The sequence below is a fragment of the Carettochelys insculpta genome, chromosome 18 (assembly GCF_033958435.1).
Source record: "Carettochelys insculpta isolate YL-2023 chromosome 18, ASM3395843v1, whole genome shotgun sequence".
Taxonomy (NCBI): domain Eukaryota; kingdom Metazoa; phylum Chordata; order Testudines; family Carettochelyidae; genus Carettochelys; species Carettochelys insculpta.
Genome location: NC_134154.1, coordinates 30413389 through 30440659, shown reverse-complemented (window position 1 = coordinate 30440659; position 27271 = coordinate 30413389). Strand labels below are relative to the sequence as shown.

General features: G+C 47.7%; 1 protein-coding gene across 8 annotated transcripts in view; it reads right to left on the bottom strand.

Annotated features, from left to right (window-relative positions):
* The window catches only part of MYO18B (myosin XVIIIB), a 196557-nt gene that overhangs the window by 12093 nt on the left and 157193 nt on the right, over positions 1-27271 (bottom strand). For 6 of the 8 annotated variants that reach the window (XM_075013071.1, XM_075013073.1, XM_075013074.1 and 3 more), the window contains 3 exons: positions 26250-26383; positions 22901-22942; positions 21409-21570 (listed from right to left, as the gene is read on the bottom strand). In XM_075013071.1, the coding sequence (XP_074869172.1) occupies positions 21409-21570; positions 22901-22942; positions 26250-26383 (338 nt within the window). Of the gene's footprint in view, positions 1-17745; positions 17990-21408; positions 21571-22900; positions 22943-26249; positions 26384-27271 lie in introns of those variants that run through there. The other 2 variants (XM_075013078.1, XM_075013075.1) reach the window with 2 other exon arrangements.

The window sequence follows — 27271 nt, the reverse complement described above, 5'->3', positions numbered from 1 at the left end:
GAGATGCTCAGCCTCTTCCCATTCCCCCAAAGCACTCTGGGAGGGGAGCCTGGGTGTCACACTCAGTAAAGTGAAAGGGAAATCAGTCTTCTCGCACAAACAGGAACAGGTGTTCAGAATGCGCTGCTCTGGGCAGAAGGGCAGTGGTCTGTCTCTCTGGATTTCAGTGTCTGCCAGGTGATTAGTGCTACCCCAGAGTGCAAAGGTTCACTGCATGTGCAGTCACCCTGTGTTTTGTCCTGCAGAACAACACACGCCCTCAGACAATGGAAGCAAAGTAATCCTGTGCAAATATCTCCAAAGAAAACACATCTGCAAACGCATGAAATGGGCTTTAGAAGGTTGCGACAGGCTGCACTCAGATTTTCTACCCTTTCTCAGGAGTATGTGACATTTTAATGAAATGTGCCTTGTGAGAGGTTATTTGAAAATTCCTTATCTGCTCAACACTATTGTCCTGGTAAAATACATCTATCAACCTTTTATATAACATTGTAAGCTTCTACTGTATAACACTGCTGTAACATGCTCCAAGTTTAGAGGCACAAACCAATTCCTTGAAAACAAAAGGTAACTAACACCTGCATGAGGTGCCGCAGGACTGCTTGCTGTTTCTGAAGTTGTAGACTAAGGCGACATCTACACTACCAGATATATTCCAATTTATTAAAATCGATCTTATAATGCTGTTTTTTAAAGTCGATTTTGAGTATCCTCACTTCCCACAGGCTCTCAACCAATTCAACACATTGCTTCCACACTCAAATCACCCAACATCGGCGCCGAATTCGGAGCCAGGCGCAGCAGCCCTGGTCAGTTTCCCGGCTCCCGCTAGCACAGTAAACTCTCTATTTAATGGACCAATGGGGGGAAGGGCTGTCCGTTCTTCCCAATAGTCCATTAAACACGAGGGTTTACTACTCCTCCTCCCCACGGGCTGCCCCAGCCCCAGTCCCACCCCAACTTCCCCCCAAAAAACAACCTCCCCAAAACAACCCTCCCACAAAAAACACCCAAAGACACTTTCCCCTCCAAAAAAAAAAAAAAAAAAAAAATCCCTCTCCAAAGAAAACCAAACTCCTGCCACTCACTGGTTCTGGTGGAAGAGCCACGGGCGCCTGTTGGCTGGGGGTGCCTGGTCGCAGCTGGCTAAGTGCACCTATAGGGTGGGCGTCTGCCCATGGGCATCTGGCCCTGCGTGGCAGGAGCTACTGGGTCGCAGGGTGCCCGGCCCACCACAGCAGGCGCCGCCTGGCCGCAGGCTGCCTGCCAACAGGGTGCCTGGCCCCGCGCAGCAGGAGTGCATTAGCTGTGGTCAGTTTCCCAGTCAAATAGATTATCACCTAGGTAAGTGGCTATTCTTTGGAAGGAAGAAGCAGGTAAGCAAACAACTTACATATCGGCAAAGAAACAGCTGAGAGTCCCACCCCAAAGACCTCCTTTTGCCTGAACCCCAGCTGGAGAGAATCCACAAAGAAGAGAAAAAGCTAAAAGAATAGAAAACACACACCACAAATGACCTCTCTTTCCCCACTTTTTTCTCTGCTCTTGGCAAGAGCACCGAACTAACTTAGGAGTCCTGTTTGGAGACTTCTAACCCGTAAAACCCTGCTAAGTGCACACGGTCAGAAAACTTTGGCTTTGAATTAACTTGGCCTGGGGGAAGCCCTGAACCTTGCCCCTCTCCTCTCCAAACCATGGGGCTGGAGTATGAGGGGAGTGAGGTGTCTCCGTTGGGGGTCCACACCAGTGAGGGTTGGGATTTTTGCTTTCGTTTTGCTTCTCACTTTTGTGGCTCCCAAACTGACTTTTCTGTGGGTCAGTAGCCCCTGACCCACAAAAGGTTGCCCACCTCTGCTTTAGACTCAGTCTGCTTGGCCCATTGGTACAGCTACTGAGCTGTGCTTTTAAAGGAAGGCAACTCTGGGTAATTCCCAAGCTTGGTGGCATCTGGGCCAGCTGTTGTAAAGGGCTCATTCTTCCACCCTGGGCCTTGGCTCACGAGCTGAGTTTTACCCTGAGCCAGGGCAGTTCTGCATTCCCCTTTCTTCTGTTCACACAGGATCTCCACAGAGTAAGTTAGCCAGCAGGAAGCTACACTAAAGAGAAGTTTGAGGTCTATTCTCAGGCCAGCTCACTTTTCCCCAGCAGCCTGGAAAGGCCTCTTGCTCTGGCTGGCAATGAGAAGGCAGGATGGCCTGCCAGCTGCTCCCAACATGAGCACTCAGCGAAGAGCTGGGAGTCCTGGACTTGCATCCCAAGATGGATTTGGGTGGGTTCACCTGAGGGGAGGGCCCAGCAGGGACTCCCAGATGAAGTCTCCAAGCACAACCACTCAGAGACCGTTACTTTAAAATACCAGCGCAGTCAGCTGCTGCCTGTGATCACTGCTCCAGATGGATTGCAGGCTTTGGCCAGCTTCCCCACAGGCCCCTTGGTGAGCAGGCGATGGTGACGTGGTGGGGGAGGGACAGCACTGGTAAGTAGGTGCCTGCAGAAAGACCGTGCCAACTGGCTGAAGAAAACACAGCACCCTCGGGGAGCATGAAACGTGCGCTGCATGTGGCCATGTGTCACCGCTGAGGAAGAGAACTGGCTTTCATTCTCTGCATTGCATTTAACCACCCCGGGAGTGTTTAACAGGGCTGAGCCCAGGTCTGGAACCAAAAGTGCAAGGAATGATGTCCCGGGCTCTGCTCTAGGTTCCCCATCACCCCCACATCAAGCTACCGATATAGGCCCTCATGGCAAGCAGCTTTAACCTAATGGGATCCAGAGCCACCAACTGGCTCCTTCCCGCTATTCCAGAAAAGGATCAAGGCCCCACGCATAAGATTCTGTCCCTCAAGCCCACCTGTGGGTGAAGAGTGTAACTGTTCTACCATCTTATGCCTAGCGGCACAAGCCAACCACTCCTTGTCTGGGGTCACCAGAGCGCTCCTCTGTACCCTGTGGGGTTCTGACGTGTTCTTCTGAGTTATCTGCTATGGGTCAGGGTGCCAACCAAGATGCAGAATGGCAATTCCTACGCCATGCAGGTCTGGGTCCTACTGCCCCAGAACAAGGGGCTTTTTGATTACCCCCCCTGCCCCCATCTGTGAATTGTTTGCCATATATGTCGCTAGTGACTTTTTCTTTCAGTGGGAAAAGCTGGGGGAGGAAGAAATAAACATAGACTAGAGCTGTCCCCTCCCCCCCAGAACTGATGACAACCATTTCTGTTCTGCTGAGGACTGATAAAAAGATTGCACTGCCAACGTTGATATTTATAGACCAATATGGAATAATCAGCGTGCTTAGCAACTCCACACTGGCAACAGCAACATCTTTGCCTCTTTTCCTGACGAACAAATGAAGCTCATGCCAAAGGCAGAGGAACCATCCCACCTTCTTGTGTCTGGAAGGGCTAACATGATTTTGAATTGTGCTCTGTGAAACAGCCTGCGCTCTCCCGCTCCCAACATGTGCCTCGCTCATTTATAATGCTGCTTCTGCCAAGACCTTCCCGCAAAGCCTCCTGGTTTGTAACCTCCGTGGGAAGACAACTCCTCATCAGTGAGAAGGGTTACAGTGACGATCAGAAGAATGGAGAACCTGCCTGAGGAGAACAACAAGAAGTCCTGTGCCACCTTATAAACTAACAGATATTTTGGAGCATAAGCTTTTGTGGGCAAAGACCCGCTTTGGGACCCCTCTCTCTTTGCCCACAAAAGCTTATGCCCCAAAATATCTGTTAGTCTATAAGGTGTCACAGGACTTCTTGTTGTTTTTGAAGATACAGACTAACTCGGCTACCCCTCTGACACTTGCCTGAGGAGAAGAGACTTGAGGAGCTTGGCATGGTTAGACTGAACACACAAAGGCCGAGAGGCGGTATGATTGCTCTCTGCAAATACATCCGAAGGAGTGGGAGAGTCATTTTAAATTAAGGGCCACTACTGATACAAGAACAAGTGGTTAGAAATCTTCCTCTCATTTCAAGCCTGTACTTGCTGACAGCCAGTTTACACCCATCGGAGGAGCGATGCCTACTTCCAAGGGCAGACCTGGGGGCCAAAGAACTAAACTTGTTTCATCAAGGGTGAAATTGATGTTTTTGGAGGGGATGTTGTGATGAGGTTGAATCCCTTGGCATTGGCTCAGCCATGACTGCTGTTAGCAAATCTCTGCACCAGCTAGACCTGGGACACTAGATGGGGAGGGGTCGGCGGCCTGACAGCATTTTTCCCAGGTGTCTGGAGAGGGGTCACACCCACACGCTCAGGCTCTAACTCATCCGGAAGTAATCTTCCACCTGATCTGACTGGCAGTGGGGGGGTGTGAGCGGGGGGTCCAAGTGCGGGACCCAAGCCACTTGCGGGTTTGAACTAGAGTAAACAGTGGAGTCTCTGTAACTTGAAGTCTTTAAATTCAGCCTCGAGGATGTCAGTAGCTCAGCCAGAAGTTAGCGGTTTATTACAGGCGTGGGTGGGGAAGGCACTACAGGAGGTCACACTAGAGGATCACAATGGTCCCTCTTGGCTTTGAAGTCTTGGAGCAGGGAAATGGGACTGGGAGAAGAACATCGTGCAAGTGAGCTCATGTCCAAACGGCTCTGTGTTTACAAATAAAGCAACCCATTGCAGACAGGGGCGGGGCTCCAAGCCAGCCAGGCTCACTGGCTCCGCCCAGCTGCGGACAATGGGGGCACAGAAGGACCCCTCTCGTCATGCTCTGTGCTGCGATCCAGCACTTGGACATCACCTTGTGGCTTATGAAACCAAAGCGAAAACAAAGACTCACAATGCAAATTATGAACGTGGGTTAGCACCACAGCAGCAAAGCCTTGTGCAGGGAGGAAGCACTGGTCAGACATGCCTTCTTTCCTCCCAACTCCCAGCACACGAGAGTCCTGGCAGTGAGCAATCATTATCACTCCCCACTCGCAAAGCAAGGACTCTGCTGATACCACCTGCCCACCTCCAGCCCAATGGGTCTCTCCACTACGGAGGCCAGGAGTTTAGGACATCTTGACCCCAGATGCAATTCTCCGTCTCCTGGGCAGGGGAACAAGAGGGCTGGAAAATGAAGAACATGAGAGGAATGAGGAAAGCTGGAGGGGAGCAGAATCCAACAGAGAGGGAAGTTCGGACCCCACCACCCCCTGTGCAAGGCCTCAGGAATTTGACTTGGCCTTGCTTCTCTGGGCTTGAAAATGCAGCCATGAAGCAGGAGTTGGTTCATCGGTCGAGGCCTTGCCTAAACTGGTGTGCTATTCCAGTGCAGCCTTGATTTACACCAGGACAGCACAATTTCCATCAGTGCAGCTTCCTTCTAGCTGGAGCTTGTCAAGCTCCTTCTCCTACCAATTCTTAACAAATATTTTCAATTAAAACAACTTTTCAGAAAATTTTTGAAATAAAATGAAATTTTGGTGCTTTTATTATTCGGGTAGAAAATGTTCCTTTTGATTAAGTTTTCCAAAAACTGAAAATGCTAATTCTAAACAAAACAAAACTGTCTGGTTTGACACTATTTTCAATTCACAGGGCATTTTCAAATGCCATTTTTCACTCAAATAATTTGGTTTTTGACACACATGCCCTTTGGGTAGTAGGAAAATGTTAGGTTGAAAAATTTCAACCCGTTCTACTTGTGCCCAGATTCAGACAGGTCCACCCATGCCTGAACACCCACTAGAGACAAGGCCTTCAACGTTAAGAGAGCAATTAGCCATGGGAGCTCACTGCAGAGCTCTGCCATCTTTTCAGACACATGATAACTATAACCATCCTAATGAGACTATCCCTCCGCAATTATATATGAGATGAGGCCAGAGCCTGAACCAGTGACAATCAATGCAGCGCTACTCACTTCAAGAGAGTGCTATCAAAATGCAACAGCTGGGGTGGGAAGCCTTCTCTCTGGTGCTTTGCCTCTTTGAACTCAATAGACACAATATCTTATGAAGGGGAAAAGAGGGGATACAGATGGCTGTGGTGCTCCAAAGTTCTCTTACAAATGATTCAGATCATCCTGCTGTGACAGCTGGAAGGTAAAAAATGGCACTCACACAGATTAACAATACTGCCGGCAAACCCCTCGCATTTCAGGCACAAGTGCTAAGTGGCGGAACAGCTCAAGAGTAAGCCCCTAACAAGGAGAAACAGGGATGGTGCTACAGTCACAGTGATATGCCATCTGATATGCCCTGCAAGGGGCAAAATTCCCTGCCTAGAGTACATGTTCAATGGCTTAGATAAGGGAGTGGAGGGAACACTTATAAAATCTGCAGGGGACACCGACCGGGGAATAGTTGCTAGCACCCTGTAGCTGTTCTAAACAACCTGAACGAATCCGAGAATTGGTCTGAAATCAACAAGATGAAACTGAACAAAGACAAGTGCAAAGTAGTGCAGTCAGGAAGGGAAAAGCCAGTGCACAGCTACCGATGGGGAATGACTGTCTAGGTGGCAGTATTGCTGCAAAAGACCTCTGGATTATGGCCGATCACAAATGGACTAGGCGGCAGCACAGTCACGTAATCGCAAAAAAGGCTGAGCTGATTCTGGGGTGTGTTCACAGGAGCGGCCCAACATGATGCACACAGGGTAGCTGTCCCATTCTGCTCAGCACTGGTGAGATCGTCACCGGAGTTCTCTCTCCAGTGCCGCGAGCCACACTTGAAGAACGATGTTGGCAAACTGGTGAGGATCCCGAGGAGAGTCACTAAAATGATCAAAGGTTTACACAAGCCGGGGGGGGGGGGCGGCAGAGGGGGCTGACAGACTTACCAGGCCCCCTGGACAAGGGGGGCGTCTCTGTGCTTCTGGAAGGGGCGGGGCTCAGACTGCACCACACTCACTTCTGGCAGCCAGTGCTTAGAGATGCCTGGAGCTCACCGCCTGGGGCTCTGGCAGCATTTCAAAGGGCCCAGGACTCTGGGCGCTGCCACTGCTACAGTAACACCAACGGAGGCAGAGAGCCTCAGGACCGTTTAAATCAATGGGCCCGAGGCAAGGGGTGGTTGCCACCTCGCTCCTCTCCCACCCTCCTTGGCAGGCCTGAGAAAAGCTGACCTGTGAGGGAAGGGTTAGAAACCGGCAGGCTGAGTCCTGAGAAGACAAGACACAGGAGGGACCAGAGTACACGTTTCAGACATGCTAAGGGCTGTTATGAAGCGGCCAGTGGTCAGCACTTCTCCCTGTCTGCTTCAGGTAGGACAAGAAGTCGTGAGCTTAGACAGCAGGAAGGGAGACTTAGGTTAAATAGTAGGAAAAAACTTTCTGACTCTGGTGGGAGTGAAGCTCTGGAACAGGTTTTCTGGGGCAGTTGTGGAAACTCCATCACTGGAGGATTTAAGAAGAGGCTGGACAAACACCAGCCACGGATGGTCTGGGTATATTGGGTCCTGCCTTGGTGCTGGCCTCTCAAGGTCTCGTTCAGCTTGACATTGCTATAGTTCCAGGTGTCATGCTTGCCTGGCACAGGGGTGTTAGATTAAAGGAGATTGACTCCATGGTGTGTAATGAGTGTAGACACAGCAGGAATTCAGCTGTCTTAATAGTTTTGCACTAAATTGGGGAAAAAATAGAGCCTGTACCGTAAAGCGTTCGCAACCTACAGGCACTGACTGCAGTTCCTCAGTTCAGCCACTGATTTAATCTAAATGGATTTGCAATAACCAAGTGTGCACCATCAGGGGGCTTGATAGAAGCGTGGGCGGAGAGAATTCTGTAAACCTGGGCAACTTCATTTCTGCTGCTCTGCATGCCGCAGAACGTCTTTATTCTGAGCCGGGTGGCAGAATCAGCCTCTATTTTCCTACCCAGTCCTGCAAGATGACAAATCTCTTCTGCGAGGTTGGTTTCAATTACCAGAATGTTATCAAATTACAGTGACATAAGTTGAAACTTTTGATGTGGGCATGTGCTGGATATCCCTGCAGGTCTGCAACCATCTGCTGCCCTGAGAATGTATCTGTAAACAAACTGTTAGGAGCTGGAATTCAATCAAGACAGATTAGCACCTCCTACTATACATTGATCCTTTATCGTAGATATTGTAGAGTAAATCTAACCGGCCTCTTCCGTACTGCATGACAGCACTCAGCATTATGTTGAGCAATCTAGCAATGTTTGTGTCTGACACTAGTACACTGCACTGCATTCCTTCCGCAGAGAAATGCCGAGGAGAAGTCGACATGCCTTTACCAAGCAGTTTTGAAGAGCTGCATTCTTTCTGATTGAATGAAATATCCCTAAGTTTTTGATGCTGCCAAGCACTGAGAAATTCTATGCCACGTTGACCTTGCTCCTGCTTTGAAAGGTTCTCTGTATTATCTGCTAACCTGATTTGATGATGTGACTACCGAAAGAGGCTTCCACCCCAGCTCTCTTGCCATAGACAGAGACCGAAACGAAATTTCATTTATAATTCATTCCATCCTGAGAAAGCTCTTTGCATACCAGAGGCTAATTTCTCTCTTGTAACAAGTTTCTGATTGCTGGGTTGACATGCTGTCTCTGGGAATATTCACTCTAACAGTGATGTCATCACCTCATTATTTTGCTGCCTGAGCCAAACAAAAGCCAGTTTGAAAATCTGTCTGGGATGCCAGAACATCATCTGTACATTCAGCAGTGAGACCTTCCTATGGGCCTAGCCTGCCACTGCCGAGTCAGCAGCCCCCCTCTGAAATCCAGAGCCAAGCAAGTCCCATGGTTATGGTTGCCAGCCTTGCAGGACTGTCATGGAGTCTCCAGGAATCGAGGATTATTTTTAATTAATGATTATATTATGTGATGAAACCTGCAGGAATTTATCCAGCCAAAGCTGGCAACCCTACCCAGGATTCATTTCTCAGTGACCTGTGAACTGATTGGAACAAGGGGGGAAGTTTAAGGACATGGGTGCCTGAGTCACCTCCCAAGAGGCAAAGCAGGGATCACGTGACCTAGTGCAGATGAAGGTTTGGACCGGTAGCAGAGAAGAGAGGGGATGACCACAGGGACCCTCCTATTTATGAGATGAGACAATTCAGCAAAGTTCTAAAGATATTGCACTCAGAGGGTCCCTCTGTTGCACATTTGCACAACTCTATCAAACAAGCTTCCCAACCATCTTGTGCTCCTGTTTCTGGGCTTTGATTTGCTACAGAATAAACTCTAGTGCGGTACAGAATCAATATGACTGTGAGTGCAGCAATGCCAAAGGCCTACAATGAAGCACTGCCCTTGTAAAGGGAGTAACAAGTAGCTGGACAGATGATCTAAGATCAGGGATGGGCAACAAAGTTTAGTGAGTGGGCGCATGAGGGCCCATCCTTCACCTTCACCTCAGTGGTCTGCCGCAGCCCACGGCCCACTGGGGTTTCACCTATGTCCCTCCAGGCCCCCCCTGTATGCCACCCTTCCCCATGCTCGTCATGCACCAGGGCACCACACTTACCTGCTCCTCCCTGTCCCGCCCAGCACTGTCAGAGCGTGCGTATGGCCTGTGGCACGCACTGGCCACTCCCCTCCCAGAGCTGGAATGCTGCAAACAGCTGATTTGGGGCATGCCAGCTCTGGGAGGAAGGGGCATGCAGTGAGAATCCTGTGCACTCCAAAAGTGCTCGGGGGAGGGTTAAGAAGTGCAGGGCTCTGGTGCCCCCACACACAAGAGGCATGCGGGGGAGACGAGCTGCTGGGGGGTCTACGGTTTCTGGGGGTCTTCAGGTTGCCTACCACTGCCTAAGAGTGCACCAGACCCTGGGGATTGTAATGGCTGTACCATGATAATGAGCTTTCATGCCTTCCCAAAACTGTCCACAGTTTCCTGCTGGTGCTGTGGTGTGGCTGCCTGGCTCTCTAGGTGGCCAGGAAGGATTGGGCTGCAGTGTGGCTGACCTGGTCTCTGGCTGCCAGGGACTCTGGCCAGCTGAAAAGGGTGGAGCCAACCCCCCAACTAGGAGGGTGAGACTAAGAGGCCTGAGGGGCTGGGCTTGACTCCATGGAGGATGCGTTGGGGAGTTGCAGAAGGGGCAGGACCTCAGGCAGAAGGTACAGGGCTGGGACTTGCCCTCCCCCGCTGAGTGTTCACCCACCGCCCACGAGTGCTGTCTTAGAAATGCACAAGCCAAGCATGGAAACTGCACACAAAACATCTGCTGAATGAGCATGCCTCACTGCAGTCAGTCCACGCCTGCCTGAAACGTGGGGCGACCCTGTGGAATTCACACTCAACAGAAGATGAGCTGAGATTTCACCCAAGCTTCTTCTCACCACAGGCCGTTTTACTGGGGAAGTTCAGCCAGAGCTTGCCTGGCTGCTTGTGGGAATTGCAAAACTAGGACTGAAAATGGAAGAGAGTCGTGTGAATTGCTACAATCACTCTGACAAGCCTAAGTCTCCACCACCAACCTATTGAGAGAGTAGCTACCCTAGTAGCACTGCTCCAAGGAACACAGGTCAGTGAACAGCTGCAGCTTTGGGTATTTGCGGAATAAAGAGAGCAAAGGCGTTAATTCTCATTCCGACCACAGACTGCGAACAGCCATTGAAGACGGATCATCAAAATCCAGAAGAGGAAGCAATAGGACAGTATCCAGTCTAATGTCCAGTAACCTGGGACCACTGCCTTACCATGTCAGTATGAGGTTTGTAAAAGCAATGAAAACAGTTTAATCCCATAAATACCTTTTTTTTACAGTTATGTAGCATGAACAAGCCACGTTCTCTTAAGAGCCATGGGAGCCTAACAGATAAGCACCCTAGCTGATAAACTACGGAAGGTGCACTGTTAAGTCAAACGTGTTTTAGCCAAATAAAAGAAACATTGAAAAAAAGCCCAAATTTCTATTCCAGTGGTTCAGGTGTATACTCCAGGACCACCACTCAGATTTACCTGAGCAGAGTCATTCTTGCTGTTCCATTCTTGTCAGACATTTTTGGCCATGAAAAATCCAACTCCCTTGTCCTCCGCCAATTACAACTACTGCTCACTCAATGCAGTCTAAGGAAGCACAGCAGGGCTCAGACTTCCCAGAGCACTCTACCCCTCGCAAGAGACTGACTTGCCCTGCGTACCCGCCCACCAAGTTTCAGCTCACTTACAAACCAGAAATACAAATACAAAAGTGTCCCAGTGCCCGAGTAATGCAAATCTGCTGACGTTCTCATCTCCCCCTGAAATTACAAAATAAATCAATCAGCACAGGGGGGCCCTTTACACATCATGGTTAGGGACCATGAATTTGCAATGTAAAGTGAAACGACGTGTAAAGGGGAATTTTCCCCCATAAGAATACAGGTAAATGCAGGGGCAAAGGGCCCTCCCATGTTCCCGGGGAGCTGCCGCTCTGCAGGGTGCCCCGGGGCTGCCCCCCGGCTCACTGGGCAGCTTGTTGGCCTTCCTGGGTGCCAGCAGAGGTGGCAGGGGCACCAGTAGATCCCAGTGCAGTGAGGTGTTGAGCAGCACTGGCAGCCCTGGGGAGCGAGAAAGGAGGCAGCAGCCACCCAGCCACGCTGAGCCCTGGGTTGTGGCAGCCCCCAGCACTCCCAGGAGCCCCAAGGAAGCGGCAGGGACGGGGCAGCCGTGAGCTTCCCTGAGACCCGAGGAAGCGGCAAGGACAGGGCAGCCGCCCACACTCCCCCAGCCTCCCTGAAGAGGACAACGTCAGAGCGGGGAATTTTTACGTCTTTGGCCACAATATGTCCGTGAGGTAAGTGTGAAACAAAGTACATCAGGCCACGTATAAAGGGGACCCCCACGTAGTTTTTATTGTCTGCGTGAAATTTCAGTTGGGGCTGAGTTCACTAATGCTTTTTATGTGGCCTGGTGTAAAACTAGGGAAACAGCTAAGTGAGTGGTTGGATCCCCTGGAAGAGTTCTGGTGAAGTGGGTCTTTGCCCATGGAAGCTTATGCTCTGAAAAAATCTGTCAGTCTGTACAGTGCCACAGGACTTCTCATTGTTTCTGCAACTACAGATTAACACAGCGACCCCTCTGATACTGGAAGAGTTCTGTGCACCCCTTTTTGAGATCCACAAAGTTAGAGGCATCTTTGTGTTACACGGCACAAGCACTACCTCGATAATAGTCACTTCCAGTTCTGAAATCTTATCCTGTTAGTATGTAAATGCAAAGCTTAAGATTGAAGTGGCATCAGCAACTAACAGAGCTTGAAATAAATGTTTGGAATGTTGGCCTTAACCAGCTACGTCCACTTAGTTTTCTGGTTTCTGCTTCATCCTGAATGGCAGCTAAGTTTAGTGTGTGCATTTCTCTGATTGCTTCAATAGGGATATCGACAGTGCTCGAAAAAGCACAGTCTGCAAGCCTATTCCAATGGCAAAGCAAAATACTGTAAACACCACAGAAAATGCTTTCCTGAAATTAGAGGCAAACTAAAACCTGATACCAAAAAAAAAACTAACAGCATTTGCAAGCCAAACAGAAGTCTGCAGTGTGCAATCCACACCAAAGCAAATGACATACAACAGTAATTAGTGAAGATTACACAGCAATTAACATGATTATGCTAGTTGAAATAATTCATACCATAATATCCACACTTGCATTGCAATACAATGCATGTGCAGAGAAAAAAAGAATATTGACTGAACGATGCTTTTGGTTCAGTATGTATGAAACCAGTACAACTTCAAGGTAGTAAGACAGAAGAACTTGTTCAGATTTCTCCAAGAAATGTTCTTGGCATGCTATCATCTGCAAGATAGCGCTGAAATTTTTAGTAGAAATTATTTGCTTTTCATAATATTATGTTTTAAAGTAAAATAAATAACATCTCCAGCTCCTAAATGGTCCAAGACCTCTAGTTCTAATATAAAAACAATATTCAAGTAGTGAAATCCAATATACATGATCTTCCCCCATACTTTTTTTTTCTGCCTTCAAGCATTTCTTTCCACATGATGGTAAACATATAAATCAATTACAAAGTTCGGAGTAATTTGATATCTGGGATTAGGCTCAGAGCTTCATCAGCTACAAACAGTGACTCCTTACAACATCTTAAAAACAACTGGATGCTCCCTGACCTGTTGTCATGGACAGGGAAAGGTGACATTATCCTCTCAAGAGCTATGTGTGAGAGGGTCTCTGTGGTCAGGGTTGCTGCCATAGATGCTCCTACACCTGAGAGTGACCAAGCTTTGTTTCTGAGAACCTCCTTGGATGGCAGAGTCTAACAATACTAAGGATGCACCATCTAACTTGGTGGGTGGAGGAGATAGCTAGGGAAGTTCATTGGCCACCTCCATAGCTGGAGGAGCATGGGGCATGATGGTCTGTCCCATCTACTCGTCTCCAGTTTAGTTCACTGGGACATAGGGTATGAGGCTAGGACATTTTCCACAGATGCTGTAACACAAGGAAAGCTGCCACAGAGAGCAGAGGTTAAGCCTTTACAATAACTCCTACAGTTTTCTGCATTATTCCCACACAGAGAAATCTCATTTTGCCATTCGTGTTTGACGTTGCAATAAGGGGCATATTCATCGTACACAACAGTTCAGATTTCCAACATTTTTGGCAAGATTCTGCCATATCCCTGCATGCCAAATTTCAGGTAGTTACCGTGGTGATCAGTAGCACCAAGGCAAGATAAGGCTGGCCACAGATGAGCAATGTGTGTCTGATGTCAGGCACTGTTTGCCAGCTGGAATTGAAATCCTTGGATGCTTTGCATTCACAAAGGTAGCACTGCTGCAGCGAATAGTGCCACAAAATTCCCAAGATAAGACAGCATGCACTAAATTTCACAAGTGTGTCTCTATCTTAAGGGTCATCAACCTTTCCAAGGCAGAGTGCCAAAATCTGACCTTTTGCCCTCTCTGTACAGGCCGAGTGCCGGAGATGCTTTCTAGAGTCACTAACAGTCCTGCTGACAAAAGCTTCATTAACGAATTTACCATTTAGGTGGTGGTGGGCAGCATTAGCTGGTCTTTTGTTAACTCACAAGCAGCCTGGCTTTCAGCAAGATTCCAGATGCATGGGGGAAGAGGGGTGGGGCTGAGCTCCCGCCCGGCGTGCTGATGAAAATCGGCTTGTGCGCCGCTTCTGGCACCTGTGCTGGAGGTTGCTGGTACCTGGTCTAGACTAATATTGTAGTGAGCGTGACTGAACACGCCTGCTCTCTACTGCATCGAACTACAACTACATTACAGGGCGCATGTTAGTAAGGGCTAACGGAGATGCTCCTTTTGCAGCAGTGCAGCCCAGGTTCTGTTCCCTGAGTTCCACCTATGCGGCATGGTGAGAACCATGAAGTTTCTCTGGTGCACAAGGCTTGTTACCATATTAATGAGGCTAGACTAGGGAAAGGACAGCCCCCCCATCCCACAGAAGAATATCTGCAAGAAGCCCACAGTGTAAGGGATGACAGCTACATGACAATACACATCTAACTGGGCTGTGATGAAAAGCCAAAACAGCTCTGATTTTCAGGCGCTGTTCAGAATTGCTTGGCTGCTGACCCCTCCCTTTGAAAGCCTCCTAAATGGTTCGCTGTCTCATGCATACAGGGCTTATAAGCTCTGTGGTACAGTAATTTCAGCCTTGTGACCTGAAAATCCACTCCATTCACACAGGTTTGAGTTCACTTTCTAAGAAAAGTCTGGCATTTTCTTCTCATGGTGCGATGTCTCCTGTGTCCTGGGATCCGGAGTTAACAGCTTTCATTGTCCAGAGAATTACAGAAAAAGTATGTTTTTGGTGGTGCCCAAGTCCCACGCCCCCACACACATCTGCCTTTTAAGGGTCTGTGAGAGAGAGGCTGAGGACCCTGGCTCTGAGGCAGGGCTAGGGTTAAGGGATGTAGGGTAAGGGAGGGGCTCAGGGCAGGAGCAGAGAGCTAGGGTGCAGGATTAGGGTATGGGTGAGGGGTTGGTGTGTGGGAGGGGTTAGGGTTAGGTGCCCAATACTGATGAGCAGGGCTACAGGACAGGCCCAGCCTGACACTGGTGGAGTTGGGTTCCCAGGGCCCTCTCACTGGTGGAGCCTGGGCACCGTGGGCCCGTACAACTCACTGCCTGAGGTTATTTGCACTTACAAGAGTAGGATTTGGAATTTGCCTTTCCATGGACTTTAGAATGGCTCTGGATTGTGACAGCTCTTCCAGCCCTGAGTGTAAAGGGCCTTTTTGAACTAGGTCATGACTAGACCAGTACGTTGCTTTCTTTCTTTCTCTGTGGAGAGAAACTAGCCGCCCAAAATCTACAATGCTGCCCATTTATTATAAATCCAGCACAGCTCATCTCAATCATGCAGTTTTGTCCATTTCATCCATTATTGCCATTCCCTTACAATTGCATCTAAATACTTTGGACCAAAAGGCTTTGCACAGCCATAGGAATTAAGGTGAAAGCAATCTTAAATACTACACTAGGAAAGAATTCTGCGCACTAAGAATGCTCTGCTGGCTGATGAAGGACTTGTCAATTACCTATGCCTCAGCCTAACCATTACTTTTATTGGTCTTAAATTCCAGCAATAGACAAGGTTCAGAGACACATTTTCAAACCGGAACAAAAGGTATCTTAAATTTTAGCTGTGTGGGAACTTGCTCTTCGGGAAACTGATTCTGATTTGTATTTCATTATTTTGCAATGTAAAGAATCTGACTTTACAGCACTCAGACCTCTGTGCAACAAGAATGGAGTGTTCAACATTACAGGAAAGATGATAATATTAACCTTGGAAAAAAAAACACAAGCAGAGTGCAGGGACACATCAGACACAGACTGCAGACAGCTACAGGGTGGCTACACATCAGGTGGGCACCAAACACCACTTGCCAGGACTGCAGTCTGAACGTCAGGTAATGCTGCATACAGAAAGGGAAAAAATAGGTGCACAATACAGGGACAACCAACTTGAAGTTAGACTGTGTCTAGATATTGTGTGGGCATGAGACAGGCATCGGCGGGGCAACCTCCCCCTTGCCCTGCCACTCACATAAAACTGTTACTTCCCTAAACAGCCTGCCTCCACTTCTTTCTGGATACACAGGAGAAAGCAGATGAGTGGCAAGGGGGTAAGGGTGTGGCTGGTGCAGCTGACCTGGAAAGGAGGAGTTTATTTGCCACTGGTCCACCCAAATTGCCATTCTCCTGGGACCATGGAGAGATTCCCTTCCTTGAGCAGCCCTTGCGCCAATGGAGATATGTACCTGCTCTTACACACAGCTCCAGGCAAAGCCACAACACAGACCCCAATTTGAGGACATCTGAAAATTCAGTCTCGGTAAGTGCTTCACATCTGGGATGTACCAGAGAGGCACTTCAGATGAGACGCCAGCCCTGTGTCTTCATTTCCAGGGCTATTTGGAGGGTTTCGCTCCAATCCTTAACACTGAGGTGCCCAATTCAGAGCACTTCCTCACGTCAGGCCTCTCTCTGGCTTCAACAGATGCGTTCCAGGAGTATATTCTATTCTTGCAAATAAAGGCTACGCCCTTCAGCTCTGTGCTGTCACTTGGGGTGTGTTTTATGTTCCAGCCTCCACCTAGGGTTAATCTCTTCCTTCCTTCTTGTCCCTCACAGCTGTGAGCCACCCTGCATCTTGTCACTTAAGCATCAAGCTGTCTGGCTGCTGATACATGCCATTGTCCAACTTGCTTACAGCATGGATACGTTTTCTTCCCCAATTAACATGTTAAATATTTATACACTTTCATATAAAATGTTCCCTTGGTGGTAGACATGGCACACAAATCCACAGCTAGACTGCATTATCTCTTCAAATCATCTCTGCAGAGTACATCAAGGACTATTATCCTGCTTGAAGTGTGTTCTTGAAGTAGCAGTTTTCATCTAACATGCCTCTGATTCTGGTTTGGAACCGACTCCCTTCCTTGATTCGATGGTTTGACCCTAAGCACCACGCTTTCCCACTGAGCTTCCTTCTCCACATGTTGAAAAGAATGTAGCTGGATACATTTCCAGTCTCTGGATAAAAGATTCCATAGTCTCTGACCTGATTAGGTGATCACTTTTCAACAAAGGCATTAAATAATGTGTTAAAATTAATGACACAACAGAATTAACCTCTCCACTATGCCCCACAACGTAACTTTCCCATTTCTACCTCTTTTCTCTACTCTCCTGCCTATAAAATGGCAGCTACTTTAAATGTTGCTGCAGTATGTCAAACCAAGACACACTCGTAAAATGTCTATTTGACAAGATATTTTTCATAATCTTTGGAACTATGACAACACCCCATTTTTAGCACTCATCTGTAATAACATCAACAGGTGTCTCCTGTGTTCCCCTCCACAGACCTGAAAATTAGACAAGATTGTGTGGGGGAACCTTTCCAAGAGTGCTTGATGAAGGCTGGTTCTGAATAGCTTAGCAGACTAAAACAATTCATTAGCTGGTGTGTTATGCAAACATGCATGTGGAATCAAGTATGAAATTGTGCATATTTTATACAGACAGCGAGTACTGAAAAGGTAATAAAGTAACTTTTGCCAGATAAGCCACTTTGATGAAATCACCAGCAATGTTTGCCGAGTGATTGCTATTTCCCCCTGCAGCTTTAAAAATATAGTGTCTTGAAAGGAAAAATAAATGTGAAATCAGTAGATGTCACCACCTGTAGGGATTGGGACTGACTCAAAAGGCAATCCTGGTGACCAGCAATCATTGGTGCTGCTTTTATTACTGGGTACCAATCGATGTACAATAAACCACCTGCAGCAGTTATGTTTAGGGTCTCTCTTCAATGTGCAGTTGCTTGTGCATTCAGATTAGAACCACATCTCCTGCCAGTTTACCCTCCACTGTCCACGCTGAAAGGGCAATGATGCTCCTGGCTGAGAGCCTGGACAGGGAAAGGTCTGTCCGAGAGCCCTTGTGACATGTCGGCTGAAGCAGCTGTGATGTGAGATGGAAGAAGTTGTTCATTTCTTCTTTTCTTCTCCCCATTAAATGGTGGGAACAGACATTCCGGCAGGAGCAGACCCCACTCTGACCCTGAGCATCTATCTTCCCATCGACAACTGTGGAATAGACGGAATCATGCAGACAATAAGCGCGTGTCCGACAGCATATAATTCAGTATTTCATTTTGCTCTGCCTAGACGGGCAAGTTGGCATGGGTCTCCAGTTGCAGCTACAGCTTCTGACAAGGCACCTGATTGCTAAAGGGCTAACACAAGTCACTGGCATTACAGCACTGATCTGAAAAGCAAACAGCCCAGAGCATTCCTCCAACTCCTCCTTGCTTCACAGACATGGCTACAGCACCATCCCTGATGCTTTCACAAACAACAAGCTCGCACTGAGGCAAATGGCTACTGCACACTTTCTGACCAAGGTAGAACACCCAACCCAAACCAGCCCTTTATGGGATTGCAGAACACACTGGTGCCACCAAGATATCAGCACCTGGGCCAGATGTCTTCAGCATGCTCTGGGAACCTCGAGCTCTGCTGAGCTTCACTGACATGATTGTATCTGTTAGAGTCAATGTCCATGCCATAAGACTAGGCGGCTTGCAGCTGTGCAGAAGTTCAGGCAATGTCTCTGTAAGGCATCATGCTTCTCATTCACCCTTTGCAACAAGTGTGATCACAGAGTCTCTCTCTTCTCCTAGCTCTTCCATTGTTCACCAAGCCCCACTGGAGACAATCAATAGCTACCGCTATTGGTGAGAGTTAGAGGAAAAAGCCCAGCAGGGGCCAATTAAATAGACTTGTACTAGATCCAGTAACAAAACCCAAAATTTGCTACTTGTTCTTCTCTGTGGCTAAGTAGAGCTTGTAAAGTTTTGTCAAAGAAGAAAAATAATTGGTTGTTTGTTCCAGAAAGAGGTTCAAAAAGCAGTGGTAGAGATTTCCATGGATCTTGCTCAACATCTGTCTTGTTCTTGTTTGTTTATCACAAGCACAGGGATGCTATTAGGGATACAGCTTCTAGGGCTGCATTGCTTGCTGCAATGTTAAGCCTCTCTGTGGTGTGGATTTACCTTCCAGCTCCGATAACATTTGTCTTTTTAGACAGCTGATTTTAATTGTGTCTGCACCAGTGTCTGCACTGAGAACAGAGTGGCACTTTGGACTTGCCTTTTCCCCTCTTATATTCTCCTGCAGGGTCCATTCTGTCTGTAACCACATGATCGATATTTTGCACTGACAGAAGGTACAGCAGTAGACTGAGCTTGGCAGTTCTGCTCTTCATTAGCATCCAGCCAAGCATCCATGGTCTGTGACTCTGAGAGATGTCCATCTGGCCTACCTCATCCTGGCAAGCAGAGCGAAATTTCAGAGGCAGCTGCCAGATACAGTTTCCATTGCCGGCTTCATTCTGCTGTAAATCTGACCAAGTGTCCCAGATGAAAGGGCTTGGAATAAGCATGCCCTAACAGTACAAAACTGTCAGCCAGCCTCGGGATTTCTTCACGAGTAGAAGAATAGTTAAACCAGTAATCTGGGACTTGGTGAGCTGGGTAAATCACTTCAGCCTTGTCTAACACATGTAAGCTTAAAGCCCAGCAGCACTTCAGTATGACGGAGTGGTCATGGCTGCAATGCTGGGATGGAGCTCTCCAGGAGGGGAGCTGCCAACGTGCTCCCAGGGTTGGGAGTCTGTTTACCCTGATGCTTTCCAGCCCTGCAACTTACTGTACTCGGGCGTGTCTGTGGGATTGTTTTTTCACACCCCCAGGTGAGAAAGTTACAACGCAGTAAGGCGGTAGTGTAGACGAGCTCCAAGACACGCTGTGCCCCACTCAGTTCCTCATCTGCAGAACGGAGACACTGACTCTTCCCTCCCCTGCATGTGGGTGGTGCTCTCAGGTGTGAGGTGAAACGCACCACTGCGGAAGTCTAAATTAAAACTTTTAAAGCTTGGGCTGCGCGAGAGGCCACATTTCCTGGTTTCCCTTTGGCAGAATGAGCAATAGTCTTGTGACCAAAAATGGCCTGTCCACCCACTGACACCCACACACAAATTTCCTTCTATGACATGTCTCCATCTGTGCCCTGCGTCTGAACACATGCGCGAAGAGAGAAATCCTGACTCAGATATCCCACTGACCTCCGTGGGGCCAGGATTTCACTTCACGATTCCTCAAAGGACAGCAGAAACTGTCAATAAATTTGAGATCAAGATGTGAGTCTACGACAGCATCCAATACAGTCAATGCGAAATCCTCTCGTTAGAAGACCATCTTTTAACTCATTCAGTAAAAGCTATTGTGTCTCTTTATCACCACAGTTTTCTATTCCTCCACATAACATGCCCATTGCTAATAGTGCTAAGGCAGCTACCAATTACAATGGGAACATATACACACAGAATTCACAGAGAACTTCTTAACAAGGTGCTTCTCATCTCAGGTCACAGCTGCACATGGGGGCACACCAAGGTCTTCCAAAGGGTACATCAACTCTGCTTGATCTTTGCCTAGTGTTACAACAGGCTACATCGAAACCACTAGCAAAGTCAGTACAAACTAAAATTTCATACACACGATGACTGGTTTATACTGCTCTAGCTACTAAACACTGAAATGTAATTACATTATTTATATTCCAAGTGATTTATTGCATAATTAAATAGTAAAAACAAGAAAGTCAGCAATTTCTCATTAATACTGTCCCATGATAATTGTATATTTTTATGTCCGATTTGATATGTTTTTAAGCGAGGTGAAACTTGTGGGTACGCAAGCCAATCACACCCCTGAAAGGGGTACAGAGGTAGTCTGGCAAGGCTGAGAGCCACTGTCCTAACACAACACCGCAGGAATCAAGAGAATGCTAAAGATAGAGATGTGACCAAGGCTGCGTGAAAGGGAGAACTTTAAATACTACTAAGTTTTCCCAACATTTTTTGGACTCAGATTTCTAGGTATTTAGCCTAACAAAAAGTCCAGCCATTTTTAATCCTAACCAACCAGTAGCAGGCTCTTGTATTTGAAAGGGCAATGAACATTCATCAGCAATAAACATCAGGTAGAACCCGTGTTGCAGCTAAATGCCTGTGCTTTGGAGGCCTGGTCGAGCAAAGGGTATTGCTGGAGAAGAGCTGATGTTGGCTGGTGATGTACTTGCTTTGCACCTGGCTTCTCTTACCCTTCTGACAGGGCAAGATGTAGATGCTCAGCTTTCCGGAGGAGATACTCTACCTTCCGAATACAAATAGCGTAACCGCACCGTGTTGTCCTGTTACAACCTGCCAAGACTCCAAGCCGGCTGCTGCTGCTGCGGCTCCTATGGGCCCTGTGCAGGCCATGGTTCTTGGTTCCTGTGCCTGGTACCCCCTGCGGTGTGCTGCTCTTGGTGATTAGTGCTCAAAGATTCTAGAGCTGGAGACATTTGGTGTGAACCCTCTGTTTCTCGCAACTCGACCCGCAGCATATACTGTCCACTGCCCCGATGGCTTTTAGTCGAAGAAAGTTCTGGGCATCTCTTACCTCAGGCTTGGAGTGCTGCAGCCGCCTGTGGACTGCCTCGAGAGACTTCCAGCCACACTGGGACCTGAAGGTGAGGACCAGCCGGAGGAAGACCCCAGCCAGGATTTGATGCTGCCTTCTGGCTCCAGACTTAGAGTGGAGCCTAAGATGGACTGATTGTCCCTGTAAGCAGAACACAGCAGCATTTCACTTCGCATTCACTCAGACGTGCCCTTCTTCCCCGAGACACCAATGTGAGGTAAGCTGGAAAATGGGGTCTTTGAAAGCTCTCTCCTGCCTGGGCCATTTCACCTGAGTTTGCAAGCTCCTGGATTAGAAACAACACCACACCAGGTCTCTCAGTGCTCCAGACCCAGGTCAAACCAAGCCATGCCCATAACAAATGAAGCGGGGAAAGATGACTGAAGCCTAGCTGGGTTGGATCTCTCTGGGTGGTAGTCTGGAGAGCTTTTGTTTGATCAATGTTGGTCCCCAATATTTTTTCTTTTGCACCTTCAGGTGAGAGAACCTGTTCTGGCCTTTCATGACATTAGCACAGGTTGGCGCACAGTCTCATTTCATGCACATGAAACCAACTTTTCCAGGCAACCTGATGTTCATGCAATTGGCACTTCAGCTGGCTGTTCCCTCACATGCTGGTGAAAATGCTCCACAACCCAGACCGGTGCTGCGCAAACACAACCTCCATCTTATTCGCTGTTCACTTGTTCACTGTTCAGCTTATCCAGGCCAGCTGATGCGGAAAGGGTGGAGGCAAAGGGGGCAGTCAGCCTGGGGCTCAGTAATTCAAAAGGGCAAAGGGGGCCAGGGTTCCCAGATGCCATCGCTGCTATTGTGGCAGTGGTAGCTGCCCCGGCCCCTTTGCCAGAGTGCTGCACCAGGCGCTCTGTGTGACTCTGAGTGCATGGTGGGGGGGGGGGGTTGCCTGGCCCTGCCCATTCCACCTGAGCACCCGCCCCTTTTGGCATGCACAGCTGCACCCCCACACCTTGCAGAGAGGCCTGCAGTGTCTGCGGACCCCGCTGCTGTATGTTCCGTTCTAGGAGGATGGCTTTCATCTAAAAACACATTTGAACCAGTCCTCCTAGTCTGTATCAGAAACGGGCACACGCCTTGCAGAAGGGTTTCATCCCTACTACCAGTGTCCACTCCTGATATGGTCCCTCTAAGAGATTCACTCCTTTAAAAATACAGGCCAGTTTCATGCTCTCCAATCAGACCAGGGAAAGACAAAAACGGGAGACTATCTATCTTGGGTTAATAGGCAGCATATCTGGGGAAGTGCAGGGGATCAATGCAGCTGTAGTCCATTGCAAAGGCAATGTATCTGAAATTCTATCTGAAACTAATCACAGCACGTCTCATAAGAACACGAACCCATTCTCACCAGGTATTGACATCCTCCTCAACAAATAAGAGTGTGACAACTGAGTCAATATCACAAGAAAGTTCAAAAGCTTTTACCCGCCAGCACGTCCTCATGTTCACTTACGTATCTCTTCTAGAACAGGCTGATTCCAGGGCTGTCTGGACACTGTCAGGAAAGAACAAAAGATCATTACAGTTGGCGATGGATTTTCACTGAGCCATGGGGGAAGTCAGACAATCAGCTTTTGTTTGAGGCGATCAGAACCATTTCAGATTCATTTGTGACACAACCTGCTTGTCCTGCTGACCTGGCAAGGAGGGGCAGAGCTAACGGGACCTTTTCCTTCCTGTCCAAAATATTTCCTGAAAATCAGACACACCAGAGAAGAAAGGCGTGTGCCTGAGCGCGCACACAGAGGAACTGTTGTGCACACTGTGTGTTTGTGCACGTGCACACACATTAATAGAGTGATGTATGCCAGTCAAAGAGCCCACTGGTGGTAAGGCAAGTGATGCAGGCTGGATGGCTAGCTGTCCTGTAACACTGCCCGGATCTCTAAGCTGGCAAGAGAGGCTCATGCTATGCCTGCTGTGAGCCACAGTACAATCTGCAGTTCTCCACCTGAGCGTGCTGATTTTCCTAGGACCCATGTAATGCAACAAGTTTGAGGCTTGATGCTGCTGTCACATCTGTGTGCTCCAAAATTAACTCCACAGAAGTAAGAGGTGAGACAGCATCAGGCACTGATCATTTCTAAATTAGCACCCCCTGCAATGCATCATACGCCTGCTCTGACACAGATCCGGTGGTTTGTTCCCCGATAGTCAATGGACAGTTGAGCAGACAGACTGAATCTACAAATTCAACTGAGTAGCAGGTTGCACTTGTTTTAGGAGCCATTCGTTAAAAGTTGAAGACTGCAGGGAAATAAGAAAACTGACACTAGCATGTAGCAGAAGCATCATTAGACCTTGCACATGGTAACTTTGGAGGGGTAAATAACTGTAAAGAGGGCAGACAACCATGTTCCTCAGCTCTGCAGCCTGGGAAGTCCCTGCTGAGAAGCAGTTCTTCATTTGGAGTAAAGCATCAAATGGATCTGACGGCAGTTTCAATTGAAAAGGGCACTTGTGAGCTCTTGGGTTTCACCCTTTGTTACCCAGTTTAATCACTGGGGAAAGAATTTTACCTTTTCAAAGCATGGTGTCGCACACCCCGCTCAGCATTCTTTGAAAAAGTGACACACCTGCACCTCTCTTTTTGTCATAATGCTGTCTTAGCAAGGAGCAAAAGGGAGCCAGTCGCAAATCAGGAATGGAAATTGAACGGAAGTTTTTTCTTGTCACCATTTCAAAAATTTCTCACCAGTCTACAGAAAAACCCAATTCAAGCTCAGTTTTGAAGGCAAGTAAACCCCTCATGCCTTTCTAGTTTTTTAATCAATAATTTCAATTTACTGAGGATCTAGTTGTCAGAAAATTGAGCACTAGATGCCCTACGAAAACATCCTGCTCTCAAATGAGCAGCTGTGGCTGGTACAGCTGAATGTGTGCTCCTTTAAGGCTCAGACCCTAGTCTTACAGAAAGAGTCCCTTTAAGACTGAGGCCCTCTTACCAAAGGAGAGAAGCCCTGTATTTACTGAAGTGGTAGCCGGGAAGAGACAGTGCAGATTTATTTTCAGGAAGAGCCATTCTATTGGATCTGCTGCAGGTGCACAGGACTAGACTGATTTTCCATTAAAAAGCAAATATTTGTGAGTTGTGTGCCCATCAGTAACAGACCAGAATTTCAGCTATTTGACTGTCTTTGTGAAAGCTACAGGGGCAAAGAATGACTTTAGCTGTGCAAGAAGAGATCTCAAACACAGATCTGGGAAGAGCAGGGAGGTAATTAGCACTGGGAAGGTGGCCGAGCATCACAGGTTTGGGGGCAAATTCTCCAGGTTTTGAGATTATTCAGTCATTTGTCGTGTTGAGTACAAAATTCATTGCTTGAATTATTCTGCTTTTCAATTGGCAGGAGATTTTATTTTTAAATGTATCTGAAAACAGCCTTTTAAAAGGCTGTTTGTTAACATTTTTAAATAGTGAATTTGACTTGCTCTGAACTCATTTTGCTCAGCAGTCTGAGAGCACAAAAGGTCACAGGCACTTCTCTGCTGGAAGGAAGCATGACATGTGGTGGAGAATAAAGATTTCAATTCCAACTGGCATTTCTGAGCCTCCTGCTAGGAACCTGCATTTTTCTGAAAAGTGAGACCATTTTGTGATCCCAGCACTAAAACAATTATTGCCTCTGAGTCTGGAAATGAATTCCCCAGTGGATTTAATAGCTGATTAACCATCAGGAGGAAAACATTAAATATTAAGCGTATAGCGTTAACTATTCAAGACTGCCATTTTTTTCATTAAGTTTAACACTCTTCAACACTGACCTAAGTCCACATCAGTTGTGAGAGTAAAAAGATGACATCCACTAACCCAGCTAAATCTTTGCGAAAAGGCTGACGGGCCAATGCAAAATTAGAACCTGGTTCTCACAGTGTCCCTTCTCCTTGGGTAGCCATTTCTCCCTGGTGTTAAAACACTGCCCCCGCCATGCTGCTTTGGAAGGTTAGACTCCTATTTTGCACTGCTTGAAATGACTGCACAAGGTGAAGAGCCAGGAGTCCTGGAGCAGCCGGGCCTCATGTTTGGACAGACAAACCAAATCAACCCCCCTGTTATATTCCTCACACCAAACACCAGGGGATTAGCTGCTCCTCCCTGAAAGAAACTCTGCCTCCAGTGGAAAAGGGAACGGTGATTTTTGGAACTGATCATCTCTTTTCATTGACAAATGTTTTTTATTAAATGAAAATTTTTGCATAGTAGGTGACCCTTTACAAACAATGCCAAACAGGGACGATTTACATGAACACGCAAGATGGACCAATGATTTCTGTAAATAAACTGTGTCGGCCACACTTAGGTTATGGCTACACTGCAGCCCTATTTCAAGGGAAAAAAAAGTTCAAAACAGCAATTTTGAAACAACACAACCAAACGCAAAATGCATTTTGAAATAGCACCCCGGCTATTTTGCAATAGCACGCCCAGATCAATAGCACTATTTTGAAATGGCACTGTGGGAGCGCATTATGGCTTATTTCGAAATAGCACTGGTCCGTGTCTCCATAACAGCTACTCTGAAAGAGCAGTTTCGAAAGAGGGATTACTCCTCTCACTTCGGGGGTTACCGTTGTCAGAATAATGCCCCCACGATTTCAAAATTATTTTGAAGTAGTGTGCGCGTAGTCTAGACAACAGCTCAGTTATTTTGGAATCACTACAGTTATTTCAGCATAACTAGGTAGCGTAGCCATAGCGACAGCAGGCGTACACGGACCCTGGTGTAACTGCAGAATGTCCCCACAGGAATGAACCAGGCCTTCTTGGCTTTGTCTGATTGCTTCGGTGTTAGTCTAGGTACCTTTCTGTATCACTTTCATCGCTGGATTGCACCTCTTCAAGGGCGACCTGCAGATCTGCAATACGTCTGATTGAGGTTTCCAGGTCAGCCTGCAAGGTCTGCCTCACTGCAGACAGCTCATCCACTTGTTTCTCCTAGAAAAACATATGCTGAGATTAGGATTTATTCAGGAAAGCTACAGACATTCAGCCATGGTCCTAAACGTCACCATGGATGAGTAACAAACCTTCCACATAAATGGCTCATTTTCTTGTTGAATGTATTTATTATTATTCCAGTAGCACCTAAAGGATTCAACCAAGATAAAGGCCCCATTGTGGTAAGTCCTATGCAAACATATGAGAAGAGACAGTGACTGTCTCAGAGAGCTCACCCTCCGAACAGACGTGACAAACCAGATAAAGGGTGGAAGGAAAGAAGCCCTAGTATCTCACTTGCACGTGGGAAACTGAGGCACTGGATGGACAGGTGACTTCCCCAAGTTTGCCCAGGAAGTCTGTAGAAGACCTGCAGCTTTTAAACATTAGACTATCTTCTCCCCACATCGGGGGTGGTTGTGTTGTGGCAGAGGCGACAATGCACACACAAATCCTGCAGGAGATCCCCAGATATTTTCTCTGATCTGGCTGGTAGCAGCAGGTACCGGCAGAACTACATCCTCTGATGGCTGTTGATCTGGGGTTTTGGCCTCATGTTCTTTTCCAATTTTGCTGAAACAGCCTTTAGAGCTGTATTAACCAACCCAAAAACAAAACGAACACCGCACTGGCCTGCGAAACCCACGGTTGTGAGTTCAGCCCTTGAGGGGGCCATTTACGGATCTGGGGCAAATAGATTTAAAAAAAAAAAAAAAAGTCAGGGATGGTGATAGGTCCTGCTGTGAATGCAGGGGACTGGACTCGGGGACCTCTGAAGGTCTCGTCGAGCTGTGTGCGATACGTATATCTCCATACCCTCTCCCCCTTCTGAGTGCAGCTGGCAGCTGCGCTGGTGCTCACTGTATGGCGGGGTACACACATCTG